Source organism: Leucoraja erinacea, chromosome 1, assembly GCF_028641065.1.
Source record: "Leucoraja erinacea ecotype New England chromosome 1, Leri_hhj_1, whole genome shotgun sequence".
NCBI classification, from domain to species: Eukaryota; Metazoa; Chordata; class Chondrichthyes; order Rajiformes; family Rajidae; genus Leucoraja; species Leucoraja erinaceus.
Window position 1 is genome coordinate 135,762,088 of NC_073377.1, and position 22,747 is coordinate 135,784,834.

At 46.5% G+C, this 22,747-nt stretch overlaps 1 protein-coding gene across 1 annotated transcript; it reads right to left on the reverse strand.

Moving 5' to 3' along the window:
• Positions 1 to 1,245: 1,245 nt before the first annotated feature.
• LOC129702196 (josephin-2-like) lies at positions 1,246 to 22,025 on the reverse strand. Its single transcript, XM_055643840.1, is given in 5 exon segments — positions 1,246 to 1,424; positions 1,624 to 1,818; positions 15,108 to 15,233; positions 21,706 to 21,836; positions 21,838 to 22,025. Coding segments are annotated over 5 exon segments (672 nt in total). The 5' UTR covers positions 21,958 to 22,025; the 3' UTR covers positions 1,246 to 1,324.
• Positions 22,026 to 22,747: the final 722 nt, after the last annotated feature.

A 22,747-nucleotide genomic window follows, 5' to 3' on the forward strand; every position in this document is an offset into this window, starting at 1 on the left:
GTTTAAGGTGAGAGGGGAAAGATTTAATCAGAATCTGAGGGGTAACCTTTCCACACAGGTGGGTGTATTGAATGAGCTGCCAGAGGAGGTAATCGAGGCAGGAACTATCCCAACGTTTAAGAAACAGTCAGACAGGTGCATGGAGATAGGTGCATGGAGGGATATGGACCAAACGTTGACTGGATTAGAGTGCATGGAGGGATATGGACCAAATGCGGACTGGATCAACTGCAGAGAGAGGTTGGTGAGGGGGCAGAGGAGGTTTACCACAACGCTGCCTGGATTAGCTAGAAACATGGGCAAACACTCAAAATATATTTAAAAACATTTATACAATTGAAAATCTTGCATTTGTTGAAAGAATTTATTCATATCAAGACTCTATAAAACAGCAAAAATCTGCATTTTCAAAACGTGCAGGTTTTAAAACTGCCCCCACAGAATACTAATCAAATATTTACAGTGAATTAGTGTTAAGAAATTATATATACAGGTCTACCACTGATTTTAAAAAGTGGATGTGAGGAGGATGTTTCCAGTAGTGGGAGAGTCTAGGACTAGAGGTCATAGCCTCAGTATTAAAAGCGGTTCCTTTAGGAAGGAGATAATTTGGAATTTCTTTAGTCAGAAGGTGGTGAATCTGTGGAACTCTTTGCCACAGACGGCTGTGGAGGCCAATATTTAAGGCAGAGATAGATAGATTATTGATTAGTGCGGGTGTCAGGGGTTATCGGGAGAATGGGGTTAGGAGGGAGAGATAGATCAGCCATGATTCAATGGCGAAGTAGACTCGATGGGCCGAATGGCCTAATTCTGCTCATCTCACCCCACATCCTCTTTTTTCCCCTCTCCCTCCCCGTCTCATCCCTGCTGCTCGCCCCATTCCCTCTCTCTATCTCCCCCATCCCTCTTTCCCCATCTCCTTTTCCCCTTCTCACCCCCTCCCTCTCCTTCTACCTCTCTATCTCTCTCCCCATCCCACCCCTCTGCCTCTCCCTCTTCCCCCTTCTCTCTCTCCCACCCTCCCTCTCCCCTCTCACCCCCTCTCTCCCATCCCACCCCCTCTCTCTTTTCCTGTATTTGTGAGGTGCTGGGAGAGGAGAAGGGTGAGAGGGAGGGGGTAAGAAGGGAGGAGTGAGAGAGAGAGGAAGAGAGAGGAGGGGGAGAGAGGGGGAGAGGGAGGGGGAGAGGGAGGGGGGAGAGGGGGGGGAGTTCAGGACCGGGAGAGCCAGTTTTCATCCCCGCTCCCTCCCTCTCTCTCTCTCTCTCTCTCTCTCCGTCTCTGTGTGGTGCTGGGGGAGAGAGATGGGGAGAGAGTGGGGATTCAGGAGGGGGAGAGCCAGCTTCCATCTTCCTCGACGTTTCTCTCCACCACCAGCAGCAGCTCGCAGGAGGCCTGGGAGAGTTGTCCGCTCAGGAACGTCCTGGAAAGGGCACCAGACACACAGTCACCCTCCATCACTCTCTCCCCCTCCCTCCCTCCATATCTTCCTCTCCCGTCCTTCTCACTCCACCACATGCCTCCACTCCCTTCCCCATTACTTTTAATCACTCTCTCTCCCCCCTCCCTCTCTCTCAAGCATTCTCACACACTCGTTCCCCCACTCCCTCCCTCTCCCTCACCGTAGCTGCCCCTCATTGCCGATAGCAGCAGGAGCTTGTAGTTTGGAGTCAAGGTTGTAGTAGGAACCGTCAATGGGCCGAATGGCTATCCAGTGTGGGCGGTGGATAGGGAGGGAGATGGGGCCCAGTGTCACTGCACTGGGAATGTTCAGGATGAAGCCTCTAATCTGCGACAGCGATAGAGAGCCCAGCGATCTGGGGGAGGGAGAGAGGGGGAGAGGGAGAGGGGGAAAGGGGGAGAGGGAGAGAGAGAGAAAAGAGAGAATTTAACTTGAGAGAGGGAGAGAGAGAGAGAGAGAGGGAGGGGAGGGGGGAAGAGAGGGAGGGAGAGAGAGAGGGGGAGAGAGAGAGGGGGAGAGAGAGGGGGGAGAGAGAGGGGGGAGAGAGAGGGGGAAGTGGGGGAGAGGGGGAGAGGGGGAGGGAGAGAGGGGGGGAGAGAGGGGGGGGAGAGAGGGGGGGGGAGAGGGGGGAGGGGGGGAGAGAGGGGGGGGGAGAGGTGGAAGAGAGGGGTAGGGGGGGAATTGGGAGGGGGGAGAAGGAGAGGGAATGAGAGAGGGGGAGAGAGGAAACATAGAAAAAAGGTGCAGGAGTAGGCCATTTAGCCCTTCGAGCCTGCATCGCCATTCATTGTGATCATGGCTGATCATCCAACTCAGTATCCTGTACCTGCCTTCTCTCCATACCTCCTGATCCCTTTAGCCACAAGGGCCACATCTAACTCCCCCTTAAATATAGCAAATGAACTGGCCTCAACTACCTTCTGTGGCAGAGAATTCCACAGATTCACCACTGTGTGAAAAATGTTTTTCTCATCTCGGTCCTAAAAGACTTCCCCCTTATCCTTAAACTGTGACCCCTTGTTCTGGACTTCCCCAACATCTGGAACAATCTTCCTGCATCTAGCCTGTCCAACCCCTTAACAATTTTGTAAGTTTCTATAAGATCCCCCCTCAATCTTCTAAATTCTAGCGCGTACAAGCCGAGTCTATCCAGTCTTTCTTCATATGAAAGTCCTGCCATCACAGGAATCAGTCTGGTGAACCTTCTCTCTACTCCCTCTATGGTAAGAATGTCTTTCCTCAGATTAGGAGACCAAAACTGTACACAATACGCCAGGTGTGGTCTCACCAAGGCCCTGTACAACTGCAGTAGAACCTCCCTACTCCTATACTCAAATCCTTTTGCTATGAATGCTAACATACCATTCGCTTTCTTCACTGCCTGCTGTACGTGCCTACTTTCAATGACTGGTGTACCATGACACCCAGGAAGATTGTTCCCGATGTTGGGGAAGTCCAGGACAAGGGGTCACAGTTTATGGATAAAGGGGAAATCCTTTAGGACCGAGATGAGAAAAACATTTTTCACAGAGAGTGGTGAATCTCTGGAACTCTTTGCCACAGAAGGTAATTGAGGCCAGTTCATTGGCTATATTTAAGAGGGAGTTAGATGTGGCCCTTGTGGCTAAAGGGATCAGGGGGTATGGAGAGAAGGCAGGGATGGGATACTGAGATGGATGATCAGCCATGATCATATTGAATGGCGGCGCAGGCTTGAAGGGCTGAATGGCCTACTCCTGCACCTATTTTCTATGTTTCTATCCTTTTGCTATGAATGCTAACATACCATTCGCTTTCTTCACTGCCTGCTGCACCTGCATGCCTACTTTAAATGACTGGTGTACCATGACGTCCAGGTCTCATTGCATCTCCCCTTTTCCTAATCGGCCACCATTCAAATAGTCTACTTTCCTGTTTTTGCCAAAGTGGATAACCTCACATTATACTGCATCTGCCATGCATTTGCCCACTCACCCAGCCTATCCAAGTCACCTTGCAGCCTCCTAGCATTCTCCTCACAGCTAACACTGCCCCCTAGCTTCGTTTCATCCCCAAACTTGGAGATGTTGCATTCAATTCCCTAATCAAAATCATTAATATATATTGTAAATAGCTGAGGTCCCAGCACTGAACCTTGCAGTACCCCATTTGTCACTGTCTGCCATTTTGAAAAGGACCCATTTACTCCTACTCTTTGCTTCCTGTCTGCCAGCCAGTTCTCTATCCACATCAATACCGAACCCCCAATACTGTGTGCTTTAAGTTTGCATACTAATCTCTTATGTAGGACCTTGTCGAATGCCTTCTGAACGTCCAGATATAACACATCCACTGGTTCTCCCTTATCCACTCTATTAGTTACATCCTCGAAAAATTCTATCAGATTCGTCAGGCATGATTTACCTTCCATAAATCCATGCTGACTTTGTCCAATGATTTCACCACTTTCCAAATGTGCTGCTATCCCATCTTTAATAACTGACTCTAGCATTTTCCCCACTACCGAAAATTCCCCATTTTCTCTCTCCCTCCCTTTTTTAAAACGTGGGGTTACATTAGCTACCCTCCAATCCTCAGGAACTACTCCAGAATCTAAAGAGTTTGGAAAAATATCACTAATGCATCAACTATTTCTGGGGCTACTTCCTTAAGCACTCAGGGATGCAGCCTATCTGGCCCTGGGGATTTCTCGGCCTTTAATCCATTCAATTTACCTAACACCACTTCCCGACTAACCTAGATTTCACTCATTTGACCCCCGGTCCCCTGCTATTTCCGGCAGATTTACTACAGAGCCTACATATAACCATATAACAATTACAGCACGGAAACAGGCCATCTCGGCCCTACAAGTCCGTGCCGAACAATTATTTTCCCTTAGTCCCACCTGCCTGTACTCATACCATAACCCTCCATTCCCTTCTCATCCATATGCCTATCCAATTTATTTTTAAATACCAACGAACCTGCCTTCACCACTTCCACTGGAAGCTCATTCCACACCGCTACCACTCTCTGAGTAAAGATGTTCCCCCTCATGTTACCCCTAAACTTCTGTCCCTTCATTCTGAAGTCATGTCCTCTTGTTTGAATCTTCCCTATTCTCAAAGGGAAAAGCTTGTCCACATCAACTCTGTCTATCCCTCTCATCATTTTAAACATCTCTATCAAGTCCCCCCTTAACCTTCTGCGCTCCATAGAATAAAGACCTAACTTATTCAACCTTTCTCTGTAACTTAGTTGTTGAAACCCAGGCAACATTCTAGTAAATCTCCTCTGTACTCTCTCTATTTTGTTGACATCCTTCCTATAATTGGGCGACCAAAATTGTACACCATACTCCAGATTTGGTCTCACCAATGCCTTGTACAATTTTAACATTACATCCCAGCTTCTATACTCAATGCTCTGATTTATAAAGGCTAAGGGAAAAAAAGTTGTTCGGCACGGAATTGTAGGGCCGAAATGGCCTGTTTCCGTGCTGTAATTGTTATATGGTTATATGGTTATATGAGATTCCACCTTCAAGGGACTATGCACGGTTATTCCCAGATCCCTCTGTTCAACTGCATTCTTCAATTCCCTACCATTTACCATGTACGTCCTATTTTGATTTGTCTGCCAAGGGGTAGCACCTCACATTTGTCAGCATTAAACTCCATCTGCCATCTTTCAGCACATTCTTCCAAATAGCCTAAATCACTCTGTAGACTTTGGAAATCCTCTTCATTATCCACAACACCCCCTATCTTGGTATCATCTGCATACTTACTAATCCAATTTATCACACCTTCATCCAGATCATTGATGTACATGACAAACAACAAAGGACCCAACACAGATCCCTGAGGCACCCCACTAGTCACCTGCCTCCAACCCGACAAACAGCCATCCACCATTACCCTCTGGCGTCTCCCATTCAGCCACTGTTGAATCCATCTTGCTACTCCTGCATTTATACCCAACAGTTGAACCTTCTTAACCAACCTTCCATGAGAAACCTTGTCAAAGGCCTTACTAAAGTCCATAAAGACAACATCCACTGCTTTACCTCCGTCAATTTCCCTAGTAACCTCTTCAAAAAATTCAAGAAGATTAGTCAAACATGACCTTCCAGGCACAAATCAATGTTGACTGTTCCAAATTAGACCCTGTTTATCCAGATGCTTATATATATTATCTCTAAGTATCTTTTCCATTAATTTGCCCACCACTGAAGTCAAACTAACAGGTCTATAATTGCTAGGTTTACTCTTAGAACCCTTTTTAAACAATGGAACAACATGCGCAGTACGCCAATCCTCGGGGACTATTCCCGTTTCTAATGACATTTGAAATATTTCTGTCATAGCCCCGGCTATTTCTACACTAACTTCCCTCAATGTCCTAGGGAATATCCTGTCAGGACCTGGAGACTTATCCACATTTATATATTTCAAAAGTGTCAATACTTCTTTTACTTTGAAACTCATAGTATCCATAGCTACTCTACTAGTTTCCCTTACCTCACATAATTCAATATCCTTCTCCATGGTGAATACCGAAGAAAATAAATTGTTCAATATCTCCCCCATCTCTTTTGGATCTGCAGATAGCTGTCCACTCTGTCTCTCCAATGGACCAATTTTATCCCTCATTATCCTTTTGCTATTTATATAGCTGTAGAAACCCTTTGGATTTACTTTCACCTTACTTGCCAAAGCAACCTCATATCTTCTTTTAGCTTTTCTAATTTCTTTCTTAAGATTCTTTTTACATTCCTTATACTCCTCAAGCACCTAATTTACTTCATGCTGCCTATAATTATTGTAGATCTCCCTCTTTTTCCGAACAAATGTCCAATTGCCCTTGAAAACCAGGGCTCTTTCCAATTTTTACTGTTTCCTTTCAACCGAACAGGACATAAGACGTGATTACGCGGAGCGGCGGACTGGCTTGCGATGCGAATAGGGCTGTTGAGCCAAAACCAAAAAGGCCTAAGGCAGGCAAGGCCATTGTAGTGGGAGACTCCATTGTGAGAGGTACGGACAGGGGTTTCTGAGGCAACAGACGGGATGCAAGGATGGTGTGCTGCCTTCCCGGTGCCAGGATCCAGGATGTCACGGACAGAGTGCAGAAAATCCTCAAGGGCGAAGGTGAACATCTGGAAGTGGTAGTGCATGTCGGCACAAACGATGTCAGAAAGAAGGAGATGAATATTCTGCAGCGTGACTTTAGAGAGCTCGGAAAAATGTTGAAAAGCAGGACCTCCAGGGTTGTTATCTCCGGTTTGCTTCCATTTCCCCGTGCTGGCGAGAGCAGGAACAGGGAGATACGGGACCTGAACGTGTGGCTGAGGAACTGGTGCACGGGGCAGGGATTTAGATTCTTAGATCACTGGGATCTGTTTTGGGGTAAGGGGGAACTGTACAAAAGGGATGGATTGCATCTTAACAGGTGTGGGACCAGCATTCTGGCAGGCAGGTTTGCCACTGCTACACGGGTGGCTTTAAACTGAATAAGGGGGGTGGGGTGTCGAATGGGATAGTGGAGGATGGAGTTAAAGGGAAAGGGTTTCTTAAATGTGTGAGCGTAGAGACCGAGGGGTGCAAAATGAGGGTAGAAGCAATAGGTAGCGAGGTGAAAAGTAAAAGTGGCAGGCAGACAAAACCAGGGCAAAAATCAAAAAGGGCCACTTTTCAACATAATTGTATAAGGGGTAAAAGTGTTGTAAAAACAAGCCTGAAGGCTTTGTGTCTCAATGCAAGGAGCATTCGCAATAAGGTGGATGAGTTGAATGTGCAGATGGCTATTAATGACTATGATATAGTTGGGATCACGGAGACATGGCTCCAGGGTGACCAAGGCTGGGAGTTGAACATCCAGGGATATTCAATATTCAGGAGGGATAGAGAGAAAGGAGGTGGGGTAGCATTACTGATTAGAGGAGATTAATGCAATGGAAAGGAAGGACATTAGTTTGGAGGATGTGGAATCGGTATGGGTAGAGTTGCGAAACACTAAGGGGCAGAAAACGCTGGTGGGTGTTGTGTACAGGCCACCTAACAGTAGTAGTGAAGTTGGAGATGGTATCAAACAGGAAATTAGAACTGTGTGCGACAAAGGCAAAACAGTTATAATGGGTGACTTCAATCTACATATAGATTGGGTGAATCAAATTGGCAGGGGTGCTGAGGAAGAGGATTTCTTGGAATGTATGCGGGATAGTTATCTAAATCAACATGTAGAGGAACCAACGAGAGAGCAGGCTATTTTAGACTGGGTATTGAGTAATGAGGAAGGGTTAGTTAGCAATCTTGTTGTACGTGCCTCCTTGGGCAAGAGTGGCCATAATATGTTTGAGTTCTTCATTAGGATGGAGAGTGACATTGTTAATTCAGAAACAATGGTTCTGAACTTAAAGAAAGGTAACTTTGAGGGTATGAGACGTGAATTGGCCAAGATTGACTGGCAATTAATTCTAAAAGGGTTGACGGTGGATATGCAATGGAAGGCATTTAAAGACTGCATGGATGAACTACAAAAATTGTTCATCCCAGTTTGGCAAAAGAATAAATCAGGGAAGGTAGTACATCAGGGAAGATATTACAGCAGTGCTTTGGCAGGATAGATTAGAGGGCTCGTCTAGGGAGGCTATTTGGGTGGAACTGAGAAATGGGAAAGGGGTAGCAACACTTATAGGGGTGTATTATAGACCGCCAAATGGGGAGCGAGAATTGGAAGAGCAAATATGTAAGGAGATTGCAGATATTAGTAGTAGGCACAAGGTAGTGATTGTGGGAGATTTCAATTTTCCCCACATAGACTGGGAAACACATTCTGTAAATGGGCTGGATGGGTTGGAGTTTGTAAAATGTGTGCAGGATAGTTTTTTGCAGCAATACATAGAAGTGCCTACTAGAGAAGGGGCGGTGCTGGACCTCCTGTTAGGAAATGAGATGGGTCAGGTGGCAGAGGTATGCGTTGGGGAACAGTTCGGGTCCAGTGATCACAATACCATTAGTTTCAATATAATTATGGAGAGGGACAAAACTGGACCTAGGGTTGAGATTTTTGATTGGAGAAAGGCTAACTTTGAGGAGATGCGAAAGGATTTAAAAGGAGTAAATTGGGACAGGTTGTTTTATGGGAAAGATGTGGAAGAGAAATGGAGTACATTTAAAGGTGAAATTTTAAGAGTACAGAATCTTTATGTCCCTTTTCGGTTGAAAGGAAATCGTAAAAATTGTAAAGAGCCATGGTTTTCAAGGGAAATTGGACACTTGGTTCGGAAAAAGAGGATCTACAATAATTATAGGCAGAATGGAGTAAATGAGGTGCTTGAGGAGTATAAAGAATGTAAAAAGAATCTTAAGAAAGAAATTAGAAAAGCTAAAAGAAGATATGAGGTTGCTTTGCCAAGTAAGGTAAAAGTAAATCCGAAGCGTTTCTACCGCAATATTAATAGCAAAAGGAAAACGAGGGATAAAATTGGTCCATTAGAGAGTCAGAGTGGACAACTATCTGCAGAGCCAAAAGAGATGGGGGAGATATTGAACAGTTTCTTTTCTTCGGTATTCACCAAGGAGAAGGATATTGAATTATGTGAGGTAAGGGAAACAAGTAGAGTAGCTATGGAAACCATGAGGATCAAAGAAGAGGAAGTACAGACACTTTTGAGAAATATAAAAGTGGATAAGTCTCCAGGTCCGGACAGGATATTCCCTAGGACATTGAGGGAAGTTAGTGTAGAAATAGCAGGGGCTATGGCAGAAATATTTCAAATGTCATTAGAAACGGGAATTGTGCCGGAGGATTGGCGTACTGCGCATGTTGTTCCATTGTTTAAAAAGGGGTCTAAGAGTAAACCTAGCAATTATAGACCTGTTAGTTTGACGTCAGTGGTGGGCAAATTAATGGAAAGAATACTTAGAGATAATATATATAAGCATTTGGATAAACAGGGTCTGATTAGGAACAGTCAACATGGATTTGTGCCTGGAAGGTCATGTTTGACTAATCTTCTTGAATTTTTTGAAGATGTTACTCGGGAAATTGATGAGGGTAAAGCAGTGGATGTTGTGTATATGGACTTCAGTAAGGCCTTTGACAAGGTTCCTCATGGAAGGTTGGTTAAGAAGGTTTAATGGTTGGGTATTAATGGTGAAGTAGCAAGATGGATTCAACAGTGGCTGAATGGGAGATGCCAGAGAGTAATGGTGGATGGTTGTTTGTCAGGTTGGAGGCCAGTGACGAGTGGGGTGCCACAGGGATCTGTGTTGGGTCCACTGTTGTTTGTCATGTACATCAATGATCTGGATGATGGTGTGGTAAATTGGATTAGTAAGTATGCAGATGATACTAAGATAGGTGGGGTTGCGGGTAATGAAGTAGAGTTTCAAAGTCTACAGAGAGATTTATGCCAGTTGGAAGAGTGGGCTGAAAGATGGCAGATGGAGTTTAATGCTGATAAGTGTGAGGTGCTACATCTTGGCAGGACAAATCAAAATAGGACGTACATGGTAAATGGTAGGGAATTGAAGAATGTAGGTGAACAGAGGGATCTGGGAATAACTGCACAGTTCCTTGAAAGTGGAATCTCATGTAGATAGGGTGGTAAAGAAAGCTTTTGGTGTGCTGGCCTTTATAAATCAGAGCATTGAGTATAGAAGTTGGGATGTAATGTTAAAATTGCACAAGGCATTGGTGAGGCCAATTGAGAATTAAGGGACTGAAGTTTAGGGGTAACATGAGAGGGAACTTCTTTACTCAGAGAGTGGTAGCTGTGTGGAATGAGCTTCCAGTGAAGGTGGTGGAGGCAGGTTCGTTTTTATCGTTTAAAAATAAATTGGATAGTTATATGGATGGGAAGGGAATGGAGGGTTATGGTCTGAGCGCAGGTATATGGGACTAGGGGAGATTATGTGTTCGGCACGGACTAGAATGGTCGAGATGGCCTGTTTCCGTGCTGTAATTGTTATATGGTTATATGGTTATTAGTAATAATCTTTCAAAACTCTTTAGATTCTGGAGTAGTTCCTGAGGATTGGCGGGTAGCAAACGTAACCCCACTTTTTAAAGAGAGAGAAAACAGGGAATTACAGACCAGTTAGTCTAACATCGGTAGTGGGAAACTGCTAGAGTCAGTTATTAAAGATGGGATAGCGGCACATTTGGAAAGTGGTGAAATCATTGGACAAAGTCAGCATGGATTTACGAAAGGTAAATCATGTCTGACGAATCTTATAGAATTTTTCGAGGATGTAACTAGTAGCATGGATAGGGGAGAACCAGTGGATGTGGTGTATCTGGACTTCCAGAAGGCTTTCGACAAGGTCCCACATAAGAGATTAGTATACAAACTTAATTGGGGGTTCAGTATTGATGTGGATAGAGAACTGACTGGCAAACAGGAAGCAAAGAGTAGGAATAGGAGTAGGAGTAAACGGGTCCTTTTCACAATGGCAGGCAGTGACTAGTGGGGTACCGCAAGGCTCAGTGCTGGGACCCCAGCTATTTACAATATATATTAATGATCTGGATGAGGGAATTGAAGGCAATATCTCCAAGTTTGCGGATGACACTAAGATGGGGGGCAGTGTTAGCTGTGAGGAGGATGCTAGGAGACTGCAAGGTGACTTGGATAGGTTGGGTGAGTGGGCAAATATTTGGCAGATGCAGTATAATGTGGACAAATGTGAGGTTATCCATTTTGGTGGCAAAAACAGGAAAGCAGACTATTATCTAAATGGTGGCCGACTAGGAAAAGGGGAGATGCAGCGAGACCTGGGTGTCATGGTACACCAGTCATTGAAAGTAGGCATGCAGGTGCAGCAGGCAGTGAAGAAAGCGAATGGTATGTTAGCTTTCATAGCAAAAGGATTTGAGTATAGGAGCAGGGAGGTTCTACTGCAGTTGTACAGGGTCTTGGTGAGACCACACTGATTCACCAGATTCACCAGACTGATTCCTGGGATGTCAGGACTGTCTTATGAAGAAAGACTGGATAGACTTGGTTTATACTCTCTAGAATTTAGGAGATTGAGAGGGGATCTTATAGAAACTTACAAAATTCTTAAGAGGTTGGACAGGCTAGATGCAGGAAGATTGCTCCCGATGTTGGGGAAGTCCAGGACAAGGGGTCACAGCTTAAGGATAAGGGGGAAATCCTTTAAAACGGAGATGAGAAGAACTTTTTTCACACAGAGAGTGGTGAATCTCTGGAACTCTCTGCCGCAAAGGGTAGTCGAGGCCAGTTCATTGGCTATATTTAAGAGAGAGTTAGATGTGGCCCTTGTGGCTAAGGGGATCAGAGGGTATGGAGAGAAGGCAGGTACGGGATACTGAGTTGGATGATCAGCCATGATCATATTGAATGGCGGTGCAGCCTCGAAGGGCCGAATGGCCTACTCCTGCACCTAATTTCTATGTTTCTATGTTTCTATAAAGATTCTGTACTCTTAAAAGTTCCCCTTTTAATGTCCTCCATTTCTCTTCTACATCCTTCCCATAAAACAAAATGTCCCAGTTCACTCCTTTTAAATCATTTCGCATCTCATCAAAGTTAGCCTTTCTCCAATCAAAAATCTCAACCCAAGGTCCAGTTCTGACCCTCTCCATAATTATATTGAAACTAATGGTATTGTGATCACTGGACCCGAAGTGCTCCCCAACGCATACCTCCGCCACCTGTCCCGTCTCATTTCCTAACAGGAGGTCCAGCACTGCTCCTCTTCTAGTAGGTACCTCTATGTATTGCTGCAAAAAACTATCCTGCACACATTTTACAAACTCCAAACCATCCAGCCCATTTACAGAATGTGTTTCCCAGTCTATATGTGGAAAGTTGAAATCTCCCACAATCACTACCTTGTGCTTACTACTAATATCTGCTATCTCCTTACATATTTGCTCTTCCAATTCTCGATCCCCATTTGGCGGTCTATAATACACCCCTATAAGTGTTGCTACACCTTTCCCACTTCTCAGTTCCACCCAAATAGCCTCCCTAGACGAGCCCTCCAATCTATCCTGCCAAAGCACTGCTGTAATATCTTCCCTGACAGGCAATGCAACACCTCCACCTCTTGCCCCTCCAATTCTATCACACCTGAAGCAACAAAATCCTGGAATATTTAGTTTCCAATCACAGCCCTCCTGCAACCATGTTTCTCAAATCACCACAACATGATACTTCCAGGTGTCAATCCAGGCTCTAAGCTCATCCACCTTTCTTACAATGCTCCTAGCATTAAAATATGCACATTTAAGAAACCCCCCGCCTATTATTCTCTGTTTATTTCCTTTTTCTTCTTTCTCCTCTTGTGCCCGAGTGCTTCCCTTTTCTGCTTCCTGCCTCCCATTCTGTCTACTAGCTTTCTCTATTTGAGTCCCTCGCCCCAACCATTCTAGTTTAAAGTCTCCCCAGTAGCCTTTGCAAATTTCCCCGCCAGGATATTGGTCCCCCTCAGGTTCAAGTGCAACCCATCCTTTCTCTACAGGTCCCACCTTCCCCAAAAGAAGTCCCAATGATCCAGAAACTTGAATCCCTGCCCTCTGCACCAGTCTTTCAGCCACGCATTTATCCTCCACCTCGCTCCATTCCTACTCTCACTATCGCGTAGCACAGGCAGTAATCCTGAGATTGTTACCTTTTTGGTCCTTTTCCTTAACTCTCCTCCCAACTCCCTAAATCCTCCCTTCAGGACCTCTTCCCTTTTTTTACCTATGTCATTGGTACCTATATGTACCACAACCTCAGGCTCCTCTCCCTCTGATTTCAGGATATCTTGGACGCGTTGAGACACGTCCGAGACCTTGGCACCAGGGAGGCAGACCACCATCCTGGTCTCCCGACTGCGTCCACAGAATCACCTATCCGACCCCCTAACAATAGAGTCCCCAATTACTATTGCCCTCTTCTTTTTGTCCCTACCTTTCGGAGCAACAGGGTCGGTCTCTGTGCTGGAGGCCCGTCCGCTGTCGCTACCCCCGGGCAGGCTGTCACCCCCATCCGTACTCAAACAGGAGTACTTATTTGCAAGGTGTACCGAGGAGGTGTACAGAGGAGATTTACTAGAATGTTACCTGGGTTTCAGCAACTAAATTACAGAGAAAGGTTGAACAAGTTAGGTCTTTATTCTTTGGAGCGCAGAAGGTTAAGGGGGGACTTGATAGAGGTCTTTAAAATGATGAGAGGGATTGACAGAGTTGACTTGGATAAGCTTTTCCCATTGAGAGTAGGGAAGATTCAAACAAGAGGACATGACTTGAGAATTAAGGGAAAGAAGTTTAGGGGTAACATGAGGGGGAACTTCTTTACTCAGAGAGTGGTAGCTGTGTGGCATGAGCTTCCAGTGGAAGTGGTGGAGGCATGTTCGATTTTATCATTTAAAAATAAATTGGATAGGTATATGGACGGGAAAGGAATAGAGGGTTATGGTCTGAGTGCAGGTGGATGGGACTAGGGGAAAATAAGTGTTTGGCACGGACTTGAAGGGCCGAGATGGCCTGTTTTCCGTGCTGTAATTGTTATATGATTATATGGTTATATTATTTAGGTTTTCCTTAGTGAAGACAGAACCAAAGTAGTTATTCAATTGGTCTGCCATGTCCTTGTTCCCCATGATCAATTCACCTGTTTCTGACTGCAAGGGACTTACATTTGTTTTAACTAATCTTTTTCTCTTCACATATCTATAAAAACTTTTGCAGTCAGTTTTTATGTTCCCTGCCAGTTTTGTTTTATAATCTATTTTCCCTTTCCTAATTATGCCATTTGTCCTCCATTGCTGGACTGAATTTCTCCCAGTCCTCTGGTAGGGTGCTTTTTCTGGCTAATTTATAAGCTTCATCTTTTGTTTTGATACTATCCCTGATTTCCCTTGTTATCCACGGATCCACTACCTTCCCTGATTTATTCCTTTGCCAAACTGGGATGAACAATTGTTGTAGTTCATCCATGCAGTCTTTAAATGCCTTCCATTGCATATCCACCGTCAATCCTTTAAGAATCAATTGCCAGTCTATCTTGGCCAATTCACGTCTCATACCCTCAAAGTTGCCTTTCTTTAAGTTCAGACCCCTTGTTTCTGAATTAACTATGTCACACTCCATCCTAATGAAGAACTCAACCATATTATGGTCACTCTTGCCCAAGGGGCCACGGACAACAAGACTGTTAACTAACCCTTCCTCATTACTCAATACCCAGTCTAGAATAGCCTGCTCTCTCATTGGTTCCTCTACATGTTAGTTTAGAAAACTATCCCACATACATTCCAAGAAATCCTCTTCCTCAGCGCCCCGGCCAATTTGATTCACCCAATCTATATGTAGATTGAAGTCACCCATTATAACTGTTTTACCTTTGTTGCACACATTTCTAATTTCCTGTTTGATGCCATCCCCAACTCCACTACTATTGTTAGGTGGCCTGTACACAACTCCCACTATCGTTTACTGCCCCTTAGTGTTTCGCAGCTCTGCCCATATCGATTCCACATCCTCCAAGCTAATGTCCTTCCTTTCTATTGCATTAATCTGCTCCCTAACCAGCAACATTACCCCACCTCCTTTTCCTTTCTGTCTATTCCTCCTGAATATTAAATATCCATAACCCTAAAGGAGAGGGAGGGGGAGAGAGGAGAGGGAGGGGGAGATTACCTGCGTTTATCCCACCACACTGCAGAAAGTCCTTCGGTAAGTAAGGCAGCCATTAAAACATTTGCATCATAGTTCCCCGTCCCTAATAAACTTCGGTGTGGGTTGAACAGGGTGTCGGGAGACAGTCTGTTAGTGGGGAGAGAGAATGAGAGAGAGAGGGGGGAGAGAAGGGGAGAGGGGGGAGGGGGGGAGAGGGGGATGGGGGGAGGGGGAGAGGGGGGGAGGGGAGGGGGATGGGGGGAGGTGGATGGGGGTTATGGGGCGGGGGATGGGAAGGGGGGTGGGGGAGAGAGGGGAGAGAGGGGCAGAGCGATGGGGGAGAGAGAGGGAGAGAGAAGGGGAAGGGGAGAGAGAGAGGTGGAGAGTGGGGGAGAGAGAGGGGAGATAGAAGGGAAGAGAGGGCAAGGAGAGAGAGAGAGGGGGGAGGGGGGAGGGAGAGAGGGGGGGAGAGAGGGGGGGGGGGGGAGGGAGAGGGGGGGGAGAGGGGGAGGTAAGGGGAGGGGGGGGGATGGGAAGGGGGGGGGGGGGAGGGGGGAGAGAGGGGGAGGATGGGGGGATGGGGGGAGGGGGGGGAGAGGAAGGGGGGAGGGGGGAGGGGGAGGGAGGTGAGGGGGAGAGTGGGGGAGAGAGAGGGGGGGGGGGAGGGGGGAGAGGGGGGGGGGGGGGGAGAGGGGGGGGAGGGGGGGGGGGGGGGAGGGGGGAGAGGGGGGGAGGAGAAGGGGGGGAGAGGGGGAGGTAAGGGGGAGGGGGGGAGGGGGGGGGGGGGGGGAGGGGGAGAGGGGAGAAAGAGAGAGAGAGAGAGAGAGAGAGGGGGGAGAGAGGGGGGGGACGGGGTGGGGGAGGGGAAGGGGAGAAGGGGGAGGGGGGGAGAGGGGAATAGAGGGGGGACAAGGGGGCAAGAGGAGGGGGGACAGGGGGGAGAGGAGAGGGGGGGAGTAGAGGGGGGGGGGGGAGAGTTTAGTTCAAGTTCATTAGATACAATGTGGAAACAAGCCCTTCAGCCCACAGAGTCCAAGCCGACCAGCAATCGCCCGTTCACGCACTTGTTCAGTTTGGAGATGCAGTGTGGAAACAGCCCTTTGGCCCACTGAGTCCACGTCGACCAGCGATCCCCGCACACTAGTACTATCCTACACACACTAGGGACAATTTACGATTTTACCGAAGCCAATTCAGCTACAAACCCGCACGTCTTTCGTGTGTGGGAGGAATCCGAAGAAGTCTGAAGAACTTATAACCATATAACAATTACAGCACGGAAACAGGCCATCTCGGCCCTACAAGTCCATGCCGAGCAATTATTTTCCCTTATTCCCACCTGCCTGCACTCATGCCATAACCCTCGATTCCCTTCTCATCCATATGCCTATCCAATTTATTTTTAAATGATACCAACGAACCTGCCTCCACCACTTCCACTGGAAGCTCATTCCACACAGAGAGTGAAGAAGTTCCCCCTCATGTTACCGCTAAACTTCTGTCCCTTAATTCTGAAGTCATGTCCTCTTGTTTGAATCTTCCCTATTCTCAAAGGGAAAAGCTTGTCCACATCAACTCTGTCTATCCCTGTCATCATTTTAAAGACCTCTATCAAGTCCCCCCTTAACCTTCTGCACTCCAGAGAATAAAGACCTAACTTATTCAACCTTTCTCTGTAACTTGGTGTTGGTGTTGGTGTTGAAAATGAAAATGTGGTTGGTTATGAAATGTTATTCTACGGGCTGGTGGGATTAGTGTAGGCTGGACGTTTTGGTCGGTATATGCAAGTTGGGTTGAACAGCCAGTTTCTAATTTATATTACTAAAAGACCACTTCCTGTTGTTCTCTATATTGATTTTAGAAAAAACGCTGCCACTTACAGCTGATTCGGTAGGTGGCGCGACTCTCGTCAGCAGCGGCCTCTGCAGCCCGTCCGCGATTTTATTATTTTTTGTCTATGTTTTTATGTAGTTTTTGTTATTTTTTGTTGGGGTGTGTGTGTGGGGGGGTGGGAGGGAGGGGGTAACTTTTAATCTCTCCCTGCACGGGAGACACAACCTTTTCTTTGTCGGGTCTCTGTTGTTGTTGGGGCTGCGACGAGGAGCGGCCTCCAACAGGAAGACCGGGGGCTCTGGTGCCGACGACTCACCTCACCGTCACGGAGCTGGCCGAGTCCGGAGCGGGTGGAGCGGTGATGGGGCGCTGCTGCTGCTGCGGCCCGACCTCCGGAGATTCGGAGGCTGCAACTGCGGGTTTGGCGGACGGCGGCACCGTGAGCCCGCGGGTCCCTGGAGGGAGACCGCTTTTCAGGGCTCCCGCAACGGCGACTTCTCCTGCCCGAGTTGCGGGGTTGAAGAGCTCCTGGAGCGGGGCCTTACAGCACCGCCCCGCGCGGCTTGGAATGGCCGCGGGACTCTGCGAGCGCACGCCGGGGGCTCCAACATCAAGAACCCGGTGTGTGACCTTGCACCACCGGCGTGGCTTTAAAGGTCGCGGGACAATCGCCATCGCCAGCCGGGGGCTTTGACTTTGACTCTGACATCGGGGGGGGGGGGGGGGGGGGAGCGGGGGAGTGCACAGGGGAGAGATAAGTTTTTTTGGCCTTCCATCACAGCAATGTGATGGATGTATGTGTAAATTATGTTGTGTCTCGGGTCTATTTGTTTGTAATGTATGGCTGCAGAAACGTAATTTCGTTTGGACCTCAAGGGGTCCAAATGACAAATAAATTGAATCTTGAATCTTGAATCTTGAATCTGTGATTTTTGGCCATCTTACTAAAACCGCTGTGGTTTTTTCCCATCAATGAAAAATAAAAGAGTTATTAATATTTAAAAAATGTTGAGATTCTTTCTCCTGAAGGCCACGCCCCTTCTGGAGTGACTATAAAACCTGGAAGTGTTGGGTGCCTCAGTCAGTCTCTGCAAGATGGGGGAAGCGAGGGTCACATCTCTCAGTCTGAGCTATGAATAACACTGAACACATGTGAGTGTGGTTTTACCGATCTTGAGTGCCCTTAACGTGGTTTGAAAATGAAAATGTGGTTGGTTTGAAATAAAGCACAGCAAATGGTTGGTGGCGGTTGGTTTGAGCACAACAAATGGTTGGTGGTGGTTGGTTTGAAATAAAGCACAACAAATGGTTGGTGGTGGTGGTTGGTTTGAAATTAAACACAGCAAATGGTTGTTGGTGGTTTAAAAAATGAAGAAGAAGTCTGAAGAAGGGTTTCGGCCCGAAACGTCGCCTATTTCCTTCGCTCCATAGATGCTGCTGCACCCGCTGAGTTTCTCCAGCATTTTTGTGTACCTTCGATTTTCCGGCATCTGCAGTTCCTTCTTAAACAGGTTCTTGGTGGTGGTTGGTTTGAAATAAAGCACAGCAAATGGTTGGTGGTGGTGGTAGTTGGTTTTAAATAAAGCATAACAAATGGTTGGTGGTGGTGGTAGTTGGTTTTAAATAAAGCACAACAAATGGTTGGTGGTGGTGAGTTGGTTTGAAATAAAGCACAACAAATGGTTGGTGGTGGTGGTTGGTTTGAAATAAAGTACGGCAAATTATTAAAAGTCTAAACTTAACAACTTCCTGTTTGCATTGTAGATTGATTTTAGATAAAACGCTACCACTTACGGCTGTGATTTTTGGCCATCTTACTCAGTCTCCCTCCGTTCATCAGATGCAGAGGATTCTTCCCATCAATGAAAAATAAAAGTGCTATCAGTGTTTAAAAAATGTTGAGAATCCCTCTCCTATCAATCACGTCTTGAAGGCCTCACCCCTTCCAGTGGGAGGGGGTAGGGATTATAAAACCCGAAAGTGTGGGTGTGGCTCAGTCTCTGCAAGATGGGGGAGGGAGAGGTTACGACTCTGTCTGAGCTGTGAATCAACCGAACACACTGAATGTCTACTGAAGTGTGAGTGTGGTGTTTATGTGGTGTTTTGTGTGTGGTGTTTTGTATGGCTTTATGGTAGTTTCACCCTGCTTGAAGTGGTAGGAAACTGCACTTGAGTTTGATGGCCCTGCACCCTGCTTGAAGTGGTAGGAAACTACACTTGAGTTTGGTGGCCTTGTACCCTGCTTGAAGTGGCATGAAACTGCACTTGAGTTTGGTGGCCTTGCACCCTGCTTGAAGTGGCATGAAACTGTACTTGAGTTTGGTGGCCTTGCACCCTGCTTGAAGTGGTAGGAAACTGCACTTGAATTTGGTGGTGTTGCACCTCTGCTTGAAGTGGTAGGAAACTGCACTTGAGTTTGGTGGACTTGCACCCTGCTTGAAGTGGTAAGAAACTGCACTTGAATTTGGTGGTGTTGCACCCTGCTTGAAGTAGTATGAAACTGCACTTGAATTTGGTGGCCTTTCACCCTGCTTGAAATGGAATTTCAAAGAATAGCCGTGAGTCAACTGCCAGCCCACCAGCCGTGAGTGAGCTGCCAGCACATCAGGCTTGAGTGACTGAGCTGCCACCCCCAAGAATCCATTTGGCCCACAATGTCCATGCTAGCCCTCTGGAAACCAGTCCCTTCGGCCCACAACACCCATACTAGCGCTCCAGAAAGCCCCCCCCTCCCTCCACCAATATTGGAATTGGTGGGAGAGGTGGAATATTGCGTTGGGGGACCAGCCCTCCCACATGAGCATGGGACCCAACGGGACCCACTTAGTCTAGTTAATTTATAACTTTCATAGGCAGCTCATTCCAGATACCCACTAATCTCTGTATGTGTACAACATTTTGACCCTGTACATCATTCCCCGGTAAGTGGTGTCACATATAGACAGGGACTGTTGTAGACCAGAGGGATCTAGGAACGCAGATACAGTGTTACCTTAAATTGGAGTCGCGGGTAGATAAGGTGGTCACATTGCTTTTGGCACAAGGGCCTTCATCAGTCAGAGTATTGAGTGTTGAAGATTGACACAAAAAGCTGGAGTAACTCAGCAGGACAGGCAGCATCTCTGGAGAGAAGGGATGGTCACATTTCGGGTCGAGACTCTTCTTTAGACCGGTCTCGACCTGAAACGTTACCCATTCTTTCTCTCCGGAAATGCTGCCTGTCCTGCTGAGTTACTCCAACATTTTGTGTCTATCTTTGGTTTAAACCAGCATCTGCAGTTACTTCTTACACATATTAAGTGCAGAAGTTGGGGGGGTCATGTTACAGTTCTACAAGATGTTGGTGAGGCCACATTTGGAGTATTGTGTTCAGTTCTGGGCAGTGTTATTGGAAAGATGTTGTCAAGCTGGAAAGGGTGCAGAGAAGATTTACGAAGATGTTGCCAGAACTCAAGGTCATGTTGCTTAGTAACATGACCCTTCGAGCCAGCACCACCATTCAATATGATCATGGCTGTTCATTTAGAATCAGTACCCTGTTCCTGCTTTCTCCCCATCTCCCTTGATTCCTTTAGCCCTTAGATCTAAATAACTCTCCTGAAAACATCCAGTGAATTGGCCTCAACTGCCTTCTGTGGCAGTGAGTTACACAGATTTACGACTCTCTGGAGTGAAAACGTTTTTTGCCTCAACTCAGTCCTAAATAACCATATAACCATATAACAATTACAGCACGGAAACAGGCCACCTCGGCCCTACAAGTCCGTGCCGAACAACTTTTTTCCCCTTAGTCCCACCTGCCTGCACTCATACCATAACCCTCCATTCCCTTCTCATCCATATGCCTATCCAATTTATTTTTAAATGATACCAATGAACCTGCCTCCACCACTTCCACTGGAAGCTCATTCCACACCGCTACCACTCTCTGAGTAAAGAAGTCCCCCCTCATATTACCCCTAAACTTCTGTCCCTTAATTCTGAAGTAATGTCCTCTTGTTTGAATCTTCCCTATTCTCAAAGGGAAAAGCTTGTCCACATCAACTCTGTCTATTGCTCTCATCATCATTTTTAAAGACCTCTATCAAGTCCCCCCTTAACCTTCTGCGCTCCAGAGAATAAAGACCTAACTTATTCAACCCTCTGTAACTTAGTTGTTGAAACCCAGGCAACATTCTAGTAAATCTCCTCTGTACTCTCTCTATTTTGTTGACATCCTTCCTATAATTGGGCGACCAAAATTGTACACCATACTCCAGATTTGGTCTCACCAATGCCTTGTACAATTTTAACATTACATCCCAGCTTCTATACTCAATGCTCTGATTTATAAAGGCTAGCATACCAAAAGCTTTGTTTACCACCCTATCTATATGAGATTCCACCTTCCAAGGAACTATGCACGGTTATTCCCAGATCCCTCTGTTCAACTGTATTCTTCAATTCCCTATCATTTACCATGTACGTCCTATTTTGATTTGTCCTGCCAAGGTGTAGGACCTAAATGGCCTACCCCTTATTCTTAAACTGTGACATCTGGTTGTGGACTCCCCCAACATCAGGACAATTTTTCTTTCATTTAGCTGTCCAATCCCTTAAGAATATTATATATTTCAATACGATCACCTCTCATCCTTCTAAACTTCCAGAGTATACAAGCCCAGCCACTCCATTCTTTCATCGTATGACAGTCCCGCCATCCCAGGGATCAATCTCGTGAACCTACAGGACGCCCAGGTCTCGCTGTATCTCCCCCTTACCTAACATAACCCCGTTGCCTTCTGACCTGTAACACAGCTCATCCAGACTGTCTTTGCCGAAGACGCTTCGCTGCAGAAGATTGTTGAGGGCGTGAGCGGCGCACAGCTCCAGCCTCTGTCTTTCGTGGTACACACTCGGGGAGAGGGAGAGGGGAGAGAAGGGGGAGAGAAGGGGGGCATGGGGAGACTGGGACCGAGGGAGAGGGGGGACAGGGGGGGAGAGAGGGGGCTGGGGGGTGTGAGGGGGAGGGGGGAGTGGGGCGCATAGGGAGAGGCATTAAGAGGGAGTCAGAGTGAGGGCGACAGTGGCAGTGAGGGGGAGACACTGCGCAGGCGTCTGGGGAATGAGGGTGCCGGCGGTTAAGTGTGCGCATGTGTGAGCGGTATGGTCCTTCATTTCGCAGCCGCCAATGCTTCAGTGCGCATGTGTGGGAAACGGGGGGGGTCGGGGTGGAGGTGATCACTGCGCATGTGTGAGAGGGAACATCGAACTTCAACTCCCGGCAGCCTTCACGTTTGAATTCAACATGGAGGGGAGAGCGCGGTGACTGCTGGGAGTCCACCATTGTGATAAACAAAGTGAGAGCGAGAAGGAGCTGTAGAACTACAACTCCCAGCACTCTCTCTAATCACTGAAATATTTTTTTATAATTAAATAAAAAAAATTCTCTCTAATTACTGAAATAAACTTTTTTTAATTTTTATTTGAAAAATTAACTTTTTATATTTCCAAAATAAACTTTTTTCTCTCTAATAAAATAAAACATCTTTCTTTATATTTCCAAACTTTTCTTTCTTTCTAAATACAAAAATAAATGTTCTCTCTAATTAGTAAAATAAACTTTTCTAAAAAATGATTTATTGGCAGAGCCTACCCGGCAACAGTGTGGGTGGGGATGAGAGGAAGTCTTATTGAAACGTATTATTAAGGGTTTGGACACGCTAGAGGCAGGAAACATGTTCCCAATGTTGGGGGGAGTCCAGAACCAGGGGCCAAAGTTTAAGAATAAGGGGTAAGCTATTTAGAACGGAGACGAGGAAACACTTTTTCTCACAGAGTGTTGTGAG